The sequence below is a fragment of the Gigantopelta aegis genome, chromosome 11, assembly GCF_016097555.1.
Source record: "Gigantopelta aegis isolate Gae_Host chromosome 11, Gae_host_genome, whole genome shotgun sequence".
Lineage (NCBI taxonomy): Eukaryota > Metazoa > Mollusca > Gastropoda > Neomphalida > Peltospiridae > Gigantopelta > Gigantopelta aegis.
The window spans coordinates 16587484-16606953 of record NC_054709.1 but is presented as its reverse complement, the minus strand read 5'-3'; the positions used below and the strand labels follow the sequence as shown (position 1 = coordinate 16606953).

General features: G+C 37.1%; 1 protein-coding gene across 3 annotated transcripts in view; it reads right to left on the bottom strand.

Annotated features, from left to right (window-relative positions):
• Positions 1-19470, bottom strand: part of LOC121385004 (cysteine sulfinic acid decarboxylase-like) — a 59116-nt gene that overhangs the window by 8520 nt on the left and 31126 nt on the right. For all 3 annotated transcript variants that reach the window (XR_005959489.1, XM_041515528.1, XM_041515529.1), the window contains exons 3-13: positions 18343-18439; positions 15513-15643; positions 13018-13108; positions 10688-10794; positions 9370-9485; positions 8605-8739; positions 5214-5395; positions 4497-4575; positions 2238-2437; positions 1441-1495; positions 71-160 (exon numbers count right to left, since the gene is read on the bottom strand). Coding sequence is in view for 2 of the 3 variants with exons in the window: in XM_041515528.1 (XP_041371462.1) it covers positions 71-160; positions 1441-1495; positions 2238-2437; positions 4497-4575; positions 5214-5395; positions 8605-8739; positions 9370-9485; positions 10688-10794; positions 13018-13108; positions 15513-15643; positions 18343-18439 (1283 nt within the window). In the remaining variant the exon portion in view is untranslated. The remainder of the gene's footprint in view (positions 1-70; positions 161-1440; positions 1496-2237; positions 2438-4496; positions 4576-5213; positions 5396-8604; positions 8740-9369; positions 9486-10687; positions 10795-13017; positions 13109-15512; positions 15644-18342; positions 18440-19470) is intronic.

Sequence of the window (19470 nt, the reverse complement as noted above, 5' to 3'; positions counted from 1 at the left end):
CACCATTTCAGCATTTTAGTAACTGACAATACGACCCGTCAGAAATGGGTGTATAAAAACAAATGGTCACCTTGGAAACCTTGTCCCACCACTCCTTGGTCTCCTTCTGACCTCGTAAACTGGGCGGTATGTACCAGAAACCAACATTGGTGCATTCGGGCTGAAAGAGAGAAAACCACGATTTACAATCTCATTTGAAATTCTGTGAAACTGTTGTTAACTGTGAAAAGATGAATAAACAGAAAAGATCTAGGACTACCATTTTCCGTATGAATATCAGATCTCGCCATTTAAAGGGACACTCCCGAGTTTGCTGCATTGTAAGATGTTTCCGACTAATCAAATATTTCTACGATTAAACTTACATATTAAATATATTTTTTTGTTTAGAATATCAGTGTCTGTATATTCAATGTGTTTCTGATCGTGTTAATATTTGTAAGAAGCCCAAACTGGATTCTGTCTTCAAATAATTTTGTACGTACGAAAACAATTTTTTTTCTAGGAAATCAAATGAAATTTAACCTACTACAAATATCAGAACGATCAGAAACATTTAATATACAGCCACTAATATTTTATGCAAAAAGATATACATGTGTATTTGATATGTAATTACAATCGTTAAAAAATCTGTTAGTCGATAACATCTTAAAAACTGCAGCAGACTCAGGAATGTCCCTTTACGGAGTTATTCCCCCCATCAGTCCCCTGAGACTAGTTTAAGGAGAGTAATTTTTAGCTTCTCTTAACATGTGAATTTATCAGTTTTGTAACATATTTTACAGTGATAGAAATAAGCAGAACTTTTTTACTAGTCCACCGGACAAATACATCTAGAAATCTATTGCCCAACATTTTCACTTGTCCACTGGACAACCACTGAGGTTCATTTTGTTTGTCCGAGCGGATTTTCACTTGTCAGGACAAACGGACAAGTGCTTATTTCAAACACTTTTTATAAATGACTCCCCATAATCTAAGTTAGGGGAGCAATTAATCACTCCACTCAATGTTTTTCACATACATGTATCAGTCTGAAATATTAAAACTATTTCTCTCAATCAAATTAAAGTTGAATACATGTCACACACAGGGCCCAACAGATGTTCATGGGGGTGTTTATATATTAATTTATTATCCCCATAGTTCAAGATATTCAGGGAAATATAACCAATATGACATCGAATAACATCATTTTGTGAAGCGATGTCATAACTTAATGCCGCTTTTCCAGTATAAACGCTTAAAACAAAATGACGTCGTTTCGTCGTCTCTTTTTAGTTATGTTTGAAACATTTTGACATGGTCCTAGCTTGTTATTCATGAAAATAATAATGTGGATAAGAAAGAAATTATTACACTTGCGTGTCAATTAATCGTACTGATTTTACGAAACTTGTGTTAAGTGTTTATCAATTGTAAGAACAAATATATTACCTTTTGCAAAACCAATCGAAACCCTTCTGTTTTTTTAAGTTTTTCTGTCAAGTACCTGAAACATAGAATAGGAAATCTTGGTTTTTTTTTTAAATATATATATAATTGGACGTCATATTTAGCAGTTCCTTTCTGAAGGTAAGATGAAACATGTAAAAGGATATTATTTCTTATAATTATTTTTAAATACATATATACTGTACACTTGTTTTCTTTTATCATTTTTTATGTGTGTGTGTGTGTATCTGTGTGTATGTGTGTGTGTGTCTGTGTGTGTATCTGTGTGTGTGTGTGTGTCTGTATGTGTGTGTGTCTGTATCTGTGTGTGTGTCTGTATGTGTGTGTGTCTGTATCTGTGTGTGTGAATGATAATTAGATGACATGTTGAAAGATGATCTCTTAAGTAACTTACTTTAACATATTGTGCCCATAATCCATGAAAAGTAAAGTGAAGCTTCGTTTTGTTTAACTACACCACTAGAGCACATAGATTAGCCAACATGTCATTAATCATCGGCTGTTGGATGTCAAACATGTGGTAATTTTGATATATATAGTCTTGAAAGAGGAAACCTGCTACATTATTCCTCTGGTAGCTACTGACCATTTATATGCACCATCCCACAGACAGGGTAGCACATACCACGGCCTTTGATATACCAGGCGAGCACTTTACTACCGGGCTACATCGTGCTCTAATAAAAGCGAGACAAAAAGGTGCAATAATCAAATGTAATTTGCACTTCCCAATAACAAGAGTCAGTCGCTTTAAATAAAAATCTCATCAAGACAGAAACCTTGCACAGTCGAATATGTTTTCGATGTCTCTGGCGAACTCGTTATCTCCCTTGGCCTTCCACATCATCCACAGTTTGAGCACGTCGACCTTGCGGCCGCACTGTATGGACTTGTCGCCTGTGTCGTAGCTCACGTCGTAGAACTTGTCCTGTTGGAACAGGTACTTCGCCTTCGCAGAATGACACTCCGCCAGCAGATTCTTAAAAAACATGAGGAAAGAACCATTTTGTAACATTTACCTTGTAGGTTGGACAACTTGTGCCCAATCCTTTTGTATATATACTCTTCAAAAAAAAGAGAGATGGGGAACCTGAAATATTAATGTTAATATCAACTATTAGACCAAACATACGTCTTGACCACAGACATCCTAGTAAAGAACGTTCAAGTCTGTTTATCAACACACCGAAACACATTCCACAGTTTTCACGTGCATCACGCAGTTGCCCCGTACGCGTGCGTGGGGTGTCATTCTCGATTTTGACAATTGCAAGGAAGGTCCATTAATCTCTGTGGAACATTATTTCTGTCAATCTTTTTCATTCTGTTGATCATACATTTGTTATTGTTTTGTTTTTAGTCATTTTTATTGTTTGAATTTGCGATTTACTGATAAAAAAAACCCCGTCAACTTTCAAATTTCACTTCTTACCCCAATCGTCCTTCAAGATCTTTGGTGGTCATAAAACCTAGTGTAATACTGAACTACCGGTTGTAATGTTTGCCCAATTAATTCACTATTATCATATAATCATTCCCCACAGCTAATATACCTTACAATTTTGTCAATTGTAAATTCTTATTAGAGTTCCCCTACTTTTTTTGGAGAGTATATATACAGTGAAGTACACTTATAATGAACATACTTAGAATGAACTACTGCATAAAACAAACTGATTGTAAAGTCCCGTTTTATCTCCCAATACATAAATAATGAATTTAATGCAAATGTGTACAACGAACTACCGCTATAACAAATTAACTATCATGGTCTCTTCCGGTTTGTTATCAGAGTACTTTACAGTATATTCAATGCATTGAAATATGTTTTCAATAAAAAAAACGTTTTGTTTTGTTTGGTTTGGGTTTGTTTGAAACACTAAAGAACACCAACAGTCCTCTACATTGTGACCGGTTTTGGTCGCATACACATGTATATTATTTATTTTAATTTTGCCACTTAAAACATTTCATACTATCTATATAAAAATACAAGTAGGCACTGTCTCGCTCCTGGATGAAAAAGTGAACACAGAGGGCTGACCAATGTATTAATAATCAGCTATTGAATGTCAAATATTTGATAATTATTACCCATATATCTTGGTACATATGAAAGTGATACGTAACACCAGAACGCCACGTGGGAACGTCAACGAAACGAGATGAGTGATATAAATTAAGATCGATTATGGGTAATAAATAAGATACTAAACTCGCTATCATTTCGTATCATGTTTATGTCCCTCGTGAAATAATTTTCATTGTCATTCGCTAAAGCTTGTGACAAATGAAAATTATTTCACTCGGGACATAAACACGATACGAAATGAAAGGTCGTTTAATATCTTATAATTCTGACATATAGCCTTCATGTTGTTTAACGACACCACTAGAGTACAATCATTAATTTATTACTCATCGGCTACTGGATGTGAAACATTTGACAACTGTGACATGTAGTCTTCAGTTTGTTTAATGACACCACTAGAGCACATTTGATTTATTAAATACTGGCTACTGAATGTCAAAACATTTGTTAATTCTGAGTCTTCAGTTGAAGTTTGATTTGTTTAATGACAACACATTGATTAATCATTGGCTATTGGATGTCAAACATTTGTTAATTCTGACACAGTGGTTTGTTTAAAGACACCACTAGAGCACACTGACTAATAGATGTTCGACATTTGGTAATTCTGACATACAGTCTTCAGTTGACGTTTACTTAATGACACAACTAGAGCACATTGATTAATTACTAAACACTGGCTATTGAATGTCAAACATTTGACAATTCTAATGGTCTTCAGTTGAAGTTTGGTTTGTTTAATGACACCACTAGAGCATGTTGATTTATTAAACACTGACTATTTGTTGTCAAACATTAGGTAATTCTGACACACTTAGAGAGAAAACCTGCTACATTTTTTTCATTAGTAGCAAGGAATCTTTTATATGCACCATTCCACATATCAAGCGAGCGCTTTACCACTGGGCTACATCCTGCCCAGTCATGAGAAATGAGAACCATTTACCTTGTGCTGTGTTAGGAAGGCACATGTTTGTAGCGGTGATCCCATCATCTTGTGCGGGTTCCACGTCAGGGAATCAGCTCTGAAACAACACAACAGGCAACCTACAGAAACAAGTCTAAATATCTTAATCATAAAAATATGCATGTAATATATTCTACACATAAAATGCAAATGCCTTTTACGAGAGTATCCGATTGTGACCAGACAAGACAATATGATTTCACTGGTTGCTATGCAAATGGCTATTCTTAAATAATGAAGAATTTTTGTTTTATTTAACAACACACTTGATCATATTTTTAAGGATGGTTATGTGGCATCAGATATATAGTTAAGGACCACAGAGGTAATTAGAGAGGAAACCCGTTGCTGCCAGGTTCTAGGCTACCCTAGCTTTCCGATTAGAATGAAGGGTCTAGCTATTGCATTTACCGTCCTGGAAGGAACAAGAAATAGCTCAATGGGCCCCCGACGGGGATCGATACCAAAACAACCACACATCAAGCATGCTCTTTACCACTGGGGTACATCCCACATCAGGTTATGTATTAATTCGCATTTCAGTGGAGAGGGGAGAGAGCAATGTATAATTTTGGAAGGCAACACACACCTCACGACACACTTCCTATGCCTATGCTACAACCTATTGCACCTCCAGAGCTTGAGCCTAACTACGTGTGTCATGAGTGAGAAAACAAAGCAGACATGGATACGTACTTTTCGATTCCTTTCATGAGGTGTTTGAGGTTCTTCGACAGCAGGCAGCCCGCGCCCCAGGCCCCGTCACAGTGGACCCAGATTCCGTGTTTCTTGCACACGGTTGCTATGGCGTCCAGCGGATCGTACGCTCCCAGAACCGTCGTGCCCGATGTCACGTTCACCATTATTGGAACCATTCCCTGTAACGCACCAGAAAACATATAGTTCAGTAGTGCGTCACGACTCAGTACACAAATTTTGGAGATCGCTAAACAATTCTAAAAATTTAAATAGTAGTTGCAACTCAATTTTCAGTTGATCACCAAGTGTGATTAAAAAAAAAAATTAATAAAAAAAAAAAAAAAAAATTATAATTAAAACAAATAAATGTTCTTGGCACACCATCATAATTATTTGACCTTTTTCGGTTATCAACAGAATACGTTTATATAAAAATGTTACTTTATTTTCATTTATTTATTTTTTAATTTAAGATAATATATGCTAATTTATTCACAATATTACAAAATAATTATAATGTTAAAAGTGTGGAAAGAAGCTGTTGCATTAGGGCCTCCATGTGTCAAAAATATTGGACTCAAGTACTCGAGGGTCAAACTCAACCTCAAACCGAGTACCCGACACATACACTAGATGATAATGAGACTAAGGAATAAAGTAAAATAGCGTTATGCATCTTAATTCCAGCGCTGAACATAGATGTCAAATCATGCCATTGTATTGCTTTTCACACATTCGACTTCTGTTTCCCTTTATGTCTCATAGCCCTATAATGTAACCGGCGGCAAGCATATGGCAAAATGATGTTTTAAAAAACATAATTACATGAGAAGGAAGGAAATGTTTTATATAACGATGCACTCAACACATTTTATTTGTGGTTATATGGGGTCAGACATATGGTTAAGGACCACACAGATATTGAGAGAGGAAACCCGCTGTCGCCACTTCATGGACTACTCTTTTCGATTAGCAGCAAGGGATGTTTTATATGCACCATCCCACAGACAGAATAGTACATACCACAGCCTTTGTTACACCAGTTGTTGAACACTGGCTGGAACGAGAAATAGCCCAGTGGGCCAACCGATGGGGATCGACCCCAGATCGACTATGCATCAAGTGAGCACTTTAATTTACCAGTGGGCTACATCTCACCCAGTACCAGACAGAACTCATTAGAATAGGTACAGCTGTGATGACATGTACTTATGAACCACTGTCACTACGTCTCACCCAGTACCAGACAGAACTCATTAGAATAAGTACAGCTGTGATGACATGTACTAATGAACCACTGTCACTACGTCTCACCCAGTACCAGACAGAACTCATTAGAATAAGTACAGCTGTGATGACATGTACTAATGAACCACTGTCACTACGTCTCACCCAGTACCAGACAGAACTCATTAGAATAAGTACAGCTGTGATGACATGTACTAATGAACCACTGTCACTACGTCTCACCCAGTACCAGACAGAACTCATTAGAATAAGTACAGCTGTGATGACATGTACTAATGAACCACTGTCACTACGTCTCACCCAGTACCAGACAGAACTCATTAGAATAAGTACAGCTGTGATGACGTGTACTTATGAACCACTGTCACTACGTCTCACCCAGTACCAGACAGAACTCATTAGAATAAGTACAGCTGTGATGACGTGTACTTATGAACCACTGTCACTACGTCTCACCCAGTACCAGACAGAACTCATTAGAATAAGTACAGCTGTGATGACGTGTACTTATGAACCACTGTCACTACGTCTCACTCAGTACCAGACAGAACTCATTAGAATAAGTACAGCTGTGATGACGTGTACTTATGAACCACTGTCACTACGTCTCACTCAGTACCAGACAGAACTCATTAGAATAAGTACAGCTGTGATGACGTGTACTTATGAACCACTGTCACTACGTCTCACTCAGTACCAGACAGAACTCATTAGAATAAGTACAGCTGTGATGACGTGTACTAATGAACCACTGTCACTACGTCTCACCCAGTACCAGACAGAACTCATTAGAATAAGTACAGCTGTGATGACGTGTACTAATGAACCACTGTCACTACGTCTCACCCAGTACCAGACAGAACTCATTAGAATAAGTACAGCTGTGATGACGTGTACTAATGAACCACTGTCACTACGTCTCACCCAGTACCAGACAGAACTCATTAGAATAAGTACAGCTGTGATGACATGTACTAATGAACCACTGTCACTACATCTCACCCAGTACCAGACAGAACTCATTAGAATACGTACAGCTGTGATGACATGTACTTATGAACCACTGTCACTACGTCTCACCCAGTACCAGACAGAACTCATTAGAATAAGTACAGCTGTGATGACATGTACTAATGAACCACTGTCACTACAGTGATTATGTCGGGTGTTCGACGACGTGGAATTAAATGAGAGTGCTCTTCCTTGTAAGAGTACTCGTGTCCTGTGAATGACCTCGAGTCTTGCTAGATTCGGCCTATGCCCGAGTAATCACGGAGACCCTAGGTAGCATACATGATGTTATGAATCTGCTTTTAGCATACTGTACAAAATAATTTTAAATTTCATGCAATTTGCGATTCGCAAAATTTATATGCACATTTAATTTTGAGGGAGACGAATGTCCCTTTAAGCATTTTAAAACTATATCTATAAGCCTCTGATCTTGAATGCCTGTTAATTGGCTGAAACCATGAAAATACTTAACGGTTGTCTGTTATTTCTTTTACTTTCATCTGGGTATGAACTCAAACAAAAAATCCACAAACTGTGTGAATCGGTGCAGATAAACGCAAAAGAAATAACAGACAACAGTGATATATCCTAGTTTTTAAATACTACAACATATTTTGCATTCTCAAAACTGTTTTTTTATCATTTAAATTAGAAGTACGTACATTTTACTATTTAGAATATTAATTCTCGTACACCTCGTGGTTCTGGTCATCCAGGATTTTGTAATACCCCAAAATGCATTTTTCATAAAACGTACATTAGTCTGAGAAGTAATGATTATCAAGACACGTTCTAGCTATTTTTAGACAGTATTTCCCCGATCAAACATCTCAGACTTTAGCTTATCATCTTTAGAACCTTACCAAAATGTGTGTTGCAAGTTTTGTAGATTAACTAAACTTAGCGTAAATTTTCACGGGCTGAAACTAGGGTCTGCACCTTTAAACAATCACTCATTAAGACAAAGTACCAATATAAAGTGAACATCACAATTGATTATCCCTGACAATGTTACTTTTATGTTCATCAGAAATTAACGAACTCACATTGCTACGGCAGGACCAATGGGATGATGTTAAATTGTAATGAATTTAACAGAAATTTTATTATATTCAGTTAAACGAACATTTTTCTGAGCTGTTTTGATCGCCTCCTCCACCTTGTCCACCTTCATTCGACCTTGGTCGTCACACTGCACTGGAATGATGCTGTTCATTCCCATACCAAGAGTGGCGGCCATCTTCTTCATAGAGTAGTGTCCCTGTAATATGATAAAATTTAAAGAGAATGAGATTAAAAACAATTAAAAAAAGGGCCTCTACCAACTGAGCTAGATGGCATCGAAATAAGTCGAGAATGGTCGTTCAGGTTACCGGGAGGTTACCACATGTAAGAAAAGTTGAGAACGGTGTTTCGTTCTCGACAAATTTCAACGTTAACAGTTTCATTTTCTAGTAAGGAATTGCATCAATGTCTGTGCACATTTGTGCAATTGCAAGCAATTATAATCATTCCACATTTAAGCAGATAAATTTACTTCTGCATTTCATTTTCTCGCATGAAAATGCACCAATGTTTGTGCGCATTTGTGCAATTGCAAGCAATTTCGGCAATCAGAGTTTAAGCAACGCCCACTAGATAAATTTACTTCCAGATTTCGTTTCTCGTACCGATGTTCACGTGCACCGATACAATTTCATAAACGTTTATAAATGCATGTGTACTAAAATAATCATCTGGCACACATGTAAGGGCGTTCAAAAATAGTAGTAACAGGAATTTATAGGTTACCAGTCTATATTTTGTGATAACCTGTAAATGGGTTACCAGACACAATGCTTATTTCGATGCCTGAGCTAGTGTATTATTTACAATTTTAATGTGTACCTACCTCCTCCGACGTAATGATGCACATCTTGGGAAGACCAGCCATGCCATCCGTCTTGACGGAAGGAAACTTCTTAAAGCGTGCCAAGTTTATCGCGTACATGTTAGAGACAGACCCACCTGAAACAGTGAAACGAGTACGTCACAACACAACTGAATGATTCACCAAAAGGAAACAATAAAGATAATGAATACCATGGAGAAAAATATTCCACCATAAAACACGAATACAAAACCAAAATCCGACCAAAAAAAATTGACTCCTAAGCCGAGCCAAAGAAAACACGTCCAGACCAGATAGCGAAGAGAAAAAGAAGGAAGTTACCGGAACTAGAGGGAGTATGCAGTAGAATTTAGGCCATCCCATTGGCTGTTCGGATATTCGGACCAGACTACTAGCCGGGGGGGGGGGGGGGGGGGGGGGGAGCACACTTGTTTTGAGGACAGGTAATGTGAAAAGAAATGTTTGTTTTCTTTAACAACACCACTAGAGCACATTTATTTTTTAATCATCGGCTATTGGATGTCAAACATTTGGTAATTTTGACATACAGAGAGGAAACCCATTACATTTTTCCATTAGCAGCAAGGGATCTTTTATATGCACAATTTCAGACAGAATAGCACATACCACGGCCTTTGATATAACATTAGTGGTGCACTGGCTGGAACGAGAAATAGCCCAATGGACCCACGGACAAGGATTAACCCTTGACAGACTGCGCATCAAGCAAGTGCTTTACCACTTTGCTATGTGCCACCCCTTGTTTTATCTCAGTGTTCCTTAATCATGTCCAATGCCATATACCCAATACAGGCCCCTGAGAATTGAACATATGTGTAGGCCTTTTATGGGTTACGCAAAAACAAATTCAGGTAACCCATTTCGTTTTTACGTAACTCGTCATGTCATAAGTTCAATGTGTGAACACAAAGAATTGGTTACGCAGTCTATACTTAAGCGAGCGACGAGCAAATGAAAATATCACTCTTGCAATTTGCATAATTAAAATGTGTTGAGTGAATAATTAAATAAAACATTTTGCTTTCTTTCAATACTCCTATCGACCTCAACAAGGCCTCACATGGACAGTGTATTGAGCAAATAATTAAATAAAACATTTTGCTTTCTTTTAATACTCCTATCAACCTCAACAAGGCCTCACCTGGACAGTGTATTGAGCGAATAATTAAATAAAACATTTTGCTTTTTTTCAATACTCCTATCGACCTCAACAAGGCCTCACCTGGACAGTGTGTTGAGCGAATAATTAAATAAAACATTTCTTTCAATACTACTATTGACCTCAACAAGGCCTCACCTGGACAGAATATCCCATCTCCATCATTGAAACCAGCCAAACGACCCATCTTGCCTAGCACCGTCTTCTCCATCAAAGTGAACACGGGCGCTACTTCAAAAGTGTACCTGAAAATAAATCATTGTTTACATATATCAAACATGCCTCCACTAAACTTTAAAAGTGTACCAGAAAATAAAACAATTGTTTACATATCAGACATGCACACACTAAACTTCAAAAGTGTACCTGAAATTAAAACAATTGTTTACATATCAGAATCCACTAAACTTCAAAAGTGTACCTGAAAATAAAACAATTGTTTACAGATCAGAATAACACACTTCCAACCACTAACGTTTAACCTTGTGACTACTGCAGGCAAGATATCTCGTCCAACGTCACGCCAGTCGACATACTGTACACTGTATATAGTACATTCCCCAATTCATATTTCCCGCCATTTTGCACACGACACTCAAAGGAAATACAGGAAATACAGGAAATAAAAAAAGGAAACACTGACACTATGCCTGCTTTAAGTTTTAATTTTTCAGTGGAAAATACCTTGCAATTTTGAGTGGTTTTCGGCAAGAATTTTCGCTTGTAAACTCTGGTGGCACGTTGCGGTAATTTTCAGGGATCGATAGCCAATTGTAACAGCTAATTTGATCATAAATTTGATCATTTTACCAAACACAAAAATCACCAAATATTGGAATATGAATCGTAGTTGTTTTTTTTTTTTAATTCTTGTCAGAAAACTACTGTTATTAGGAATAATGGACATAAATACTCAGGGGTGGATTATGCTTTAGGTATGGGGTTTCCGAAACAATATGTAAATGTTTATAATTTCATAAAGAAAGGAAACAATCATGTTTCCAGTAACATTGGGGGTTAGGGGTAGGTAGGCTGGGGTTTTTTTTCAATCGTTGTGCATGAATGAGGAGACGAGAGGGTACACACGTGGACATTAATTTAGACATGGTTCATACAGAAATTTCAAACTTAAATTTAGGGACTTTTTAGGGTCAATGTAAGTCAAATTTAGGGACAAAAATGTTGCTGTCTGCCATTTGCAATGATCTTCGAACTCAACAAAATAATTAGTGTTGGAGCAGGCCATCGGAATCAACAGAGAACTGTCCTACACATTTTTATAAACATAGGCATAAATGTCTGATTCAGTTCAGATCAGTTTAGAATATTCCATTTTATTTAGTTTGCACTGAGATTAAGACTCTTGATTAGTATTTTAGAAACGTGTTTTGTTTTAGAATGACCAATCAAGCCCTCCCCGAAAGTTACGAATGAATCCTTCTATGAACAATACCAAACATTGACGATGTTTTACGAATGAATCGTTGGTATCATGTTGGCTTCATTTACACACCAACGTTTGAGCGAGCACAGAGATTAACAAATGAAAGTAGATACTGATGTATTTTTGGCAATTTATTTAATGTTTCTGGAAGAAGAAAAATGTCTAACGATTTCAGGGCTTATATGCCCAAGTTAGGGTCTTTTGTGAACTTGTCCGTAAAACATAGCACTTTTTAGGGCTAAATGATCAAAATAGGGACTTTTTAGGGAAACTTTTCAAATTTAGGACCTTTTCAAGCATGTGCGAACCTTGTTAGGTCTATGTGGCAGGGTTGGGGTTTTTTTAGCCGGGGGGGTGGGGGTCCGTTCAACTGGAAACCCCCCATAATCCTTCACTGATACTGGACAGCCGGCCACAAATGCCCGTAAGTAAACACAACTTTTTTGATTTTTTGACCAATTTTAATCAACATTAACTGATCTAAAATATTAAAATGACTGGCTGGTGTGAATTATACTGACTGGCTGGTGTGAATTATACTGACTGGCTGGTGTGAATTATACTGACTGGCTTGTGTGAATTATACTGACTGGCTGGTGTGACTTATACTGACTGGCTGGTGTGATTCATACTGACTGGCTGGTGTGTATTATACTGACTGGCTGGTGTGTATTATACTGACTGGCTGGTGTGTATTATACTGACTGGCTGGTGTGTATTATACTGACAGGCTGGTGTGTATTATACTGACTGGTTGGTGTGTATTATACTGACTGGTTGGTGTGTATTATACTGACTGGTTGGTGTGTATTATACTGACAGGCTGGTGTATATTATACCGACAGGCTGGTGTGTATTATACTGACTGGCTGGTGTGTATTATACCGACTGGCTGGTGTGTATTATACTGACAGGCTGGTGTGTATTATACTGACTGGCTTGTGTGAATTATTTTGACTGGCTGGTGTGTATTATACTGACTAATTATTATACTGACTGACTGGCTGGTGTGAATTATACTGACTGGCTGGTATTTAGTGCATCCGTCAGCCACGCCCCTGCTAGACCGTATGTGTCGAATCCTCCATAGAGCTGGTTAAAGAAATGAGGATGACCTGGAACAAAGAGAAAGAAAGAAATTAACATCAGACACATTCATACAATTACAAACTACCCATCGTTAAAACCCAGAAGATGATGTCATAATATCAAATGGGACATCATTACGTTAAACAGGTCAAGGAAAGGATATTAGAAACTGATGTTTGTGTATTTTTAACTGAATAGCAATACTGTTTGTAATTATAAAAATTGCGTAATTTTTGGTGAATTTATTGATGTATAACCATCACAAACTTAGTATAAAATGGCTTTCCTATGCTACACAATTTGATACTATTTGCAGAGTTTCTAGATTATGGTTGCCCCACTCCCATGGCTAGTTATATCCAAAGTTGGGCTAGTAAATAACTACTATTACCATGCCCGATGGCTAGTGATTTTTGGGGAGGTCAAATGTTGCAGTTAAGTAATTTGTAAATCTGAATTTCCTGCCCCAACCCCAACCCCCCAATGTTATGGTTTTATCTCTATCTCCCTCTTTAGGTGACATATCTGATTATTATTTAGTAAAATTGTATTAACTTAAAGTAAAGTAGGGATAGTGAATTTTTAATCGTGGCTAGTAGAATTGTTAAATCATTGATCCCATGGCTAGTGGATTTTATAAAAATTCTAGAAGCCCTGCTATTTGTGACCGCTATACATCGATAAATTCACAAAAAAATGACAAACAGTTCGTGTACAGTAATTACAGTTTACTGCATGTCTATACTGTCAGTCCATTGACCGACCATTCAGTTATAAAATTCAGAACACTTAGGCCCCTGCTTATAAAACTTGCTTGCTATCTGTATGAGCAAACCTGGGGCCTAATTCACGAAACTCTCGCAACTTTGCGATCTCGCAGTGCAATCCTAAAAGACTTGCAAAGAGGATGCTTTGTTGTCTAACAGAGCCTATTAAGAGACCTTTGTGAATTAGGACCCTGGCACTTATAACCACAATCAGCAATGCGGTGGAAATTGCTGCAGTGTTTTTTTTGTTTTCTGCAGCAACCTGTTGTGTCTACAAGAATGATGTCCTTATTGTAATGCAAGAAAGAAAAATGTGTTGCGCAAAATTAAATTAAATTTGCATGAACGATGCATAAACGAAATGATCGTTCTCACAATTTTCAGAGGCCTGGGGTTAAAAGTTAAAATTCGTTTTGCTCAACGACAACACTAGAGCACATTGATTTATTAATCATCGGTTACTGGATGTCAAACTTTTGGTAATTCGACATAATAATTATAGTCTTAGAGAAGAAACCTGTTACATTTTTCCATTAGTAGAAAGGGATCTTTTATAATCACAATCCAACAGACAGGTTAGCACATACCACAGCCTTTGATAAACCAGTAGTGGTGCACTGGCTGAGAACACGAAATAGCCCAATGGGCCACTGGCAGGGATCGATAAAAATAAAAACCTGCTATATTTTTCCATTAGTAGCAAGGGATCTTCTATATACACCATCCTACAGACAGGACAGCACATACCACAGCCTTTGATAAACCAGTCATGGTGTACTGGCTGGGACGAGAAATAGCCTGATGTGTCCACTGATGGGGATCGATCCTAGAAAAACCTGCTATATTTTTCCATAAATATTAAGGGATCTTTTATATACAGTATCTCAGACAGGATAGCACATACCACGACCAATAAGCACTGGCTGGAACAAGAAATAGTTTAATGGCAGGGCTTCTAGATTATGGTAGCCCCACTCCCATGGCTAGTGACATAAAATATTGGGCTATACAACTACTAAAAACCAAAAACGTTTTCAAATGTTGCAATATACATGTAAGTCTATTTTGTAAATATGAATATTCTGCCCTCCCCCCCACCCCCTCCCAATCTAAGGCTTTTTAAGCTCCATCTCCTTCTTTAGGTGACATATCCGATTATTCCTATTAGTAAAAGTAACTTAAAGTAGGGCTAGTAAATTTTTAATCATGGCTAGTAAATTTGCTTACTCACTGATCCCATGGCTATTGGATTTTTATTTTTAAAAATTCTTGAAGCTCTGCTTGTGGGCCCACCGACAGGGGGTCGACCCCAGACTGACTGCGCATCACACCTGGGGTTATGCTTGTAAGGAAGGAAGGAAGGAAATGTTTTTATTTAACGATGCACTCAACACATTTTATTGACGGTTATATGGCATCCGACATATGGTTAAAGACCACAGAGATATTGAGGGAGGAAAGATGCTGTCGCCATTTCATGGGCTACTCTTTTCGATTAGCAGCAAGGGATCTTTTATATGCACCATCCCACAGACAGGATAGTACATACGATGGCCTTTGTTACACCAGTCGTGGAGCACTGGCTGGGATGAGAAATAGCCCAATGGGTCCACCGACAGGGATCGATCCCTAATGCTTGTAAGGAGAACCCTGATGAACTCGCCTGATTTCACACTGTATTTAATGATCTCGCGCGACAGCTTGATAAGTTCCTCGTTGGACGTCCTCTTGTGGTCGATTTCCAGATCCAACAGACTCGTCAGTTCCTGGGGGTGCTTGAAATTAACCACCTTACTGAAACCACAACAAATTTGAACAAATAATCATTAAATTTATTTCTCAATGCATTTAACCATTTACAAAAGTTCATCTGCACGTAATTCTCCAGCACTAAAATGTCAAACTTCAATTTTAAATAAGTAAATGTGACTACATCTGTGGTAAAAGAATACAGATGCGCCATAATGTTATTCACAGAAAATGTTGATTTATAGGACTGTCCTGCTGAATTTCAATGTTGCAAAATTTGGGGCACCTGTTTGTTGGAAATGTTATGAATAAGTTTAGTATTTAATATATTTTATTGAAATACAATCAAAAAGTCACAGGAATTCTACAGAATTCATTATCTCGCCTACCATAAACATATTCGGTGTCTCTGATAGCTGCATTCATAGATGTTCATCTCAATACATGTTTTAAAAATAATCAGGGCTGCAGAAAGTACTCACCCGGTCGCCAAATGTGAGTAAACATTCTGACGGACGAGTCAAAAAATGCAACTTCCAGCCTGACGGTCTACCTGTCTTTTTGACTTGGTTTGCCACATGATGCTGATCACTTACCAAATGTTCTTAATAATGTTCCATCAATATATCTCTTTATATATAATTTCAAGTGAACACACTGTATATTATAATACTGTTAATAATATATTGTTCTATAGACTGGCAGACTAGTAGAAATTGTGGCAGGCTAGTAAAATTTAGTTACTTCTGGTCCGGCGGGCTAGTTAAATATTTTCCATTTCTACACCCCTGAATAATAATAATAAAAAAATAAATAAGCCTTTAATTTTTTTTATTTAATTCTAAAATGTACAAATTATTTTTCACATGCATTGTGATGAACATCCATACATGTAGGTGCAACTACATGTATAAACCAGTTTTGATTGATATAGCACTTATAGTTTGTTAGAAATGGAATTTAAACGCGCAACATTTTAATGTTGAGCTAAAACCCAAAGTTGACACCATCACCACAACCATCAGAATAGTAATACCTATATGTTAATAAATTTTTAAAAAGCAAATGGAAATAGAAGAAAAAACCCAATTAGTGTGCTACTTTAATTTTTGTCAACACAGATCAATCTAAAATATTGAGCAATGTTGTGAACCATGAACCTTTAATGGGTTCAGTAAAAGATGTAAATTTCAGGTTTACCGTTAAATACACAATGAACTTAACAAGCATTATGAGAGTACTGCTAAAGCAATACATGTCCACTACCGAACCCAACAATTTGTTTATATCCTAAATTTAAGGGACATACCTTTGTAAAAAGTGGGTATACCACCAAGAAAGTTACATCTTGATCAGTTACAGTACATGATAAAGAAATATACAAAATTTCATCTCAATATCTTCAGGCATTACAAAACAAAAGTCAGGAAAACTAATTTTTACAGATCCTTTGTTCAAGGGCCATAACTCCGTCAAAAATTTGGTAAATTGCCATGGTCGTCAAACGTAACAGTACATGATAAAGAAATATACAAAATTTCATCTCAATATCTTCAGGCATTACAAAACAAAAGTCTCAATAACTCCGTCAAAAATTCAGGCATTACAAAAAGAAATATACAAAATTTCATCTCAATATCTTCAGTCAAAACAAGTCAGGAAAACTAATTTATACAGATCCTATGTTCAAGGGCCATAACTCCATCAAAAATTTGGTAAATTGCCATGGTCGTCAAACGTTACAGTACATGATAAAGAAATATACAAAATTTCATCTCAATATCTTCAGGCATTACAAAACAAAAGTCAGGAAAACTAATTTTTACAGATCCTATGTTCAAGGGCCATAACTCCGTCAAAAATTTGGTAAATCGCCATGGTCGTCAAACGTAACAGTACATGATAAAGAAATATACAAAATTTCATCTCAATATCTTCAGGCATTACAAAACAAGTCAGGAAAACTAATTTATACAGATCCTATGTTCAAGGGCCATAACTCCATCAAAAATTTGGTAAATCGCCATCGCCATGGTCGTCAAACGTTACAGTACATGATAAAGAAATATACAAAATTTCATCTCAATATCTTCAGGCATTACAAAACAAAAGTCAGGAAAACTAATTTATACAGATCCTATGTTCAAGGGCCATAACTCCGTCAAAAATTTGGTAAATCGCCATGGTCGTCAAACGTAACAGTACATGATAAAGAAATATACAAAATTTCATCTCAATATCTTCAGGCATTACAAAACAAAAGTCAGGAAAACTAATTTTACAGATCCTATGTTCAAGGGCCATAACTCCGTCAAAAATTTGGTAAATCGCCATGGTCGTCAAACGTAACAGTACATTATAAAGCTATACCCAAAATTTCAGCTCAATTACCTCAATATCTCAAGGAATTCTAAAACAAACATCAGAAAAACTATATGTGGGACAGACAGATGGACGGATGGACGGACAGAAGGATGGAGATGAAACCTATAGTCCCCTCCAGTTGGACCGGTAGGGGACTAATAAAATATATGACAATTAATCAAACCCAAGGTACAACACACATTTATCCAGGGCTAGCTCTGGGTCAGCAGAAAATTTTGCCAAAATATCCATCAAACGTCCACATTTTATAGATCAATACCCAGTTAATTTTATACCAAAATATCGATTATTACATAAATAAAAAACTGGCGAGTGGCGAAGCTAGCCCTGCATCTTTATGGTGAGAAATTACTATATACCTGTTTGGATTTAACGAATCCTTGACAGCGTCTTTCAAAATCATTTCAAACAGATCTCGCAGGAAACGTTCCTCCTCTGCTGGAAACCTTGCTGTTCCTAAGGGAGACAAATCCAATATGTACTTGTACGTGTATAAATAAAAGAATGAGAAAGATAAGAGAGGAAGGAAGGAACTGTTTTATTTAACGACGCACTCAACACAGTTTTATTTTACGGTTATATGGCGTCAAAGATAAGAGAGAGACAGATGGACAGAGGGAGCAAATGAATGGAGAGAGAGAGACAGAGAGAGAGAGAGAGAGAGAGAGAGAGAGAGAGAGAGCGAGAGAGTCTGAGAGAGAGAGAGAGAGAGAGAGAGAGAGAGAGAGAGAGAGAGAGAGAGAGAGAGAGAGAGAGAGAGAGAGAGAGAGAGAGAGAGAGAGAGAGAGAGAGGGGAGAGAGGGAGGGAGAGGGAGAGAGGGAGGGAAAGAGAAGGATGTCAAACATTTTATAATTCTGATATACAGTGAGTTAAATAAAAAGTTTGTTTTGTTTAACGACACCACTAGAGCACATTGAATAATTAATCAATGGCTGCTGGATGTCAATCATTTAGTAATTCTGACTCGTAGTCATCAGAGAAAACCTGCTACATTTTTGCATTATCTGCAAGAGATCTTTTATATTCATGCACTTTCCCACAGACAGGATAGCACATACCACAGTCTTTGACCAGTTGTGGTGCACTGGTTGGGATATATGGTCAGAGAAAACCCATTACATTTTTCCTTTAGCAGCAAGGGATCTTTTATATACACTTTGCTACAAACAGAACATCCATATATAGATAGATAGATATATATATACATCAGTCATGGAGCAATGGTTTGTACATTAAACAAAGTTGAAAAATGGGGTTCAATTCTACAACTGAAACACTTCATGTGAGTGACCTACCAACTAAGCTAGTTCATAGTAGATCCCATCGCTGAAATATAAGGATACACAAAGGGGGGCAGTGTAAAACAAATAGTGGTACGGCTCAAGGTTGCCAGACTCTCCTTTCAAATTCACCTGTGAAGGACATTTTCACAAATACAACAAATATAACAATTTGTTTTTTTAAAGTAGTAAGGTCATTGCTGTAC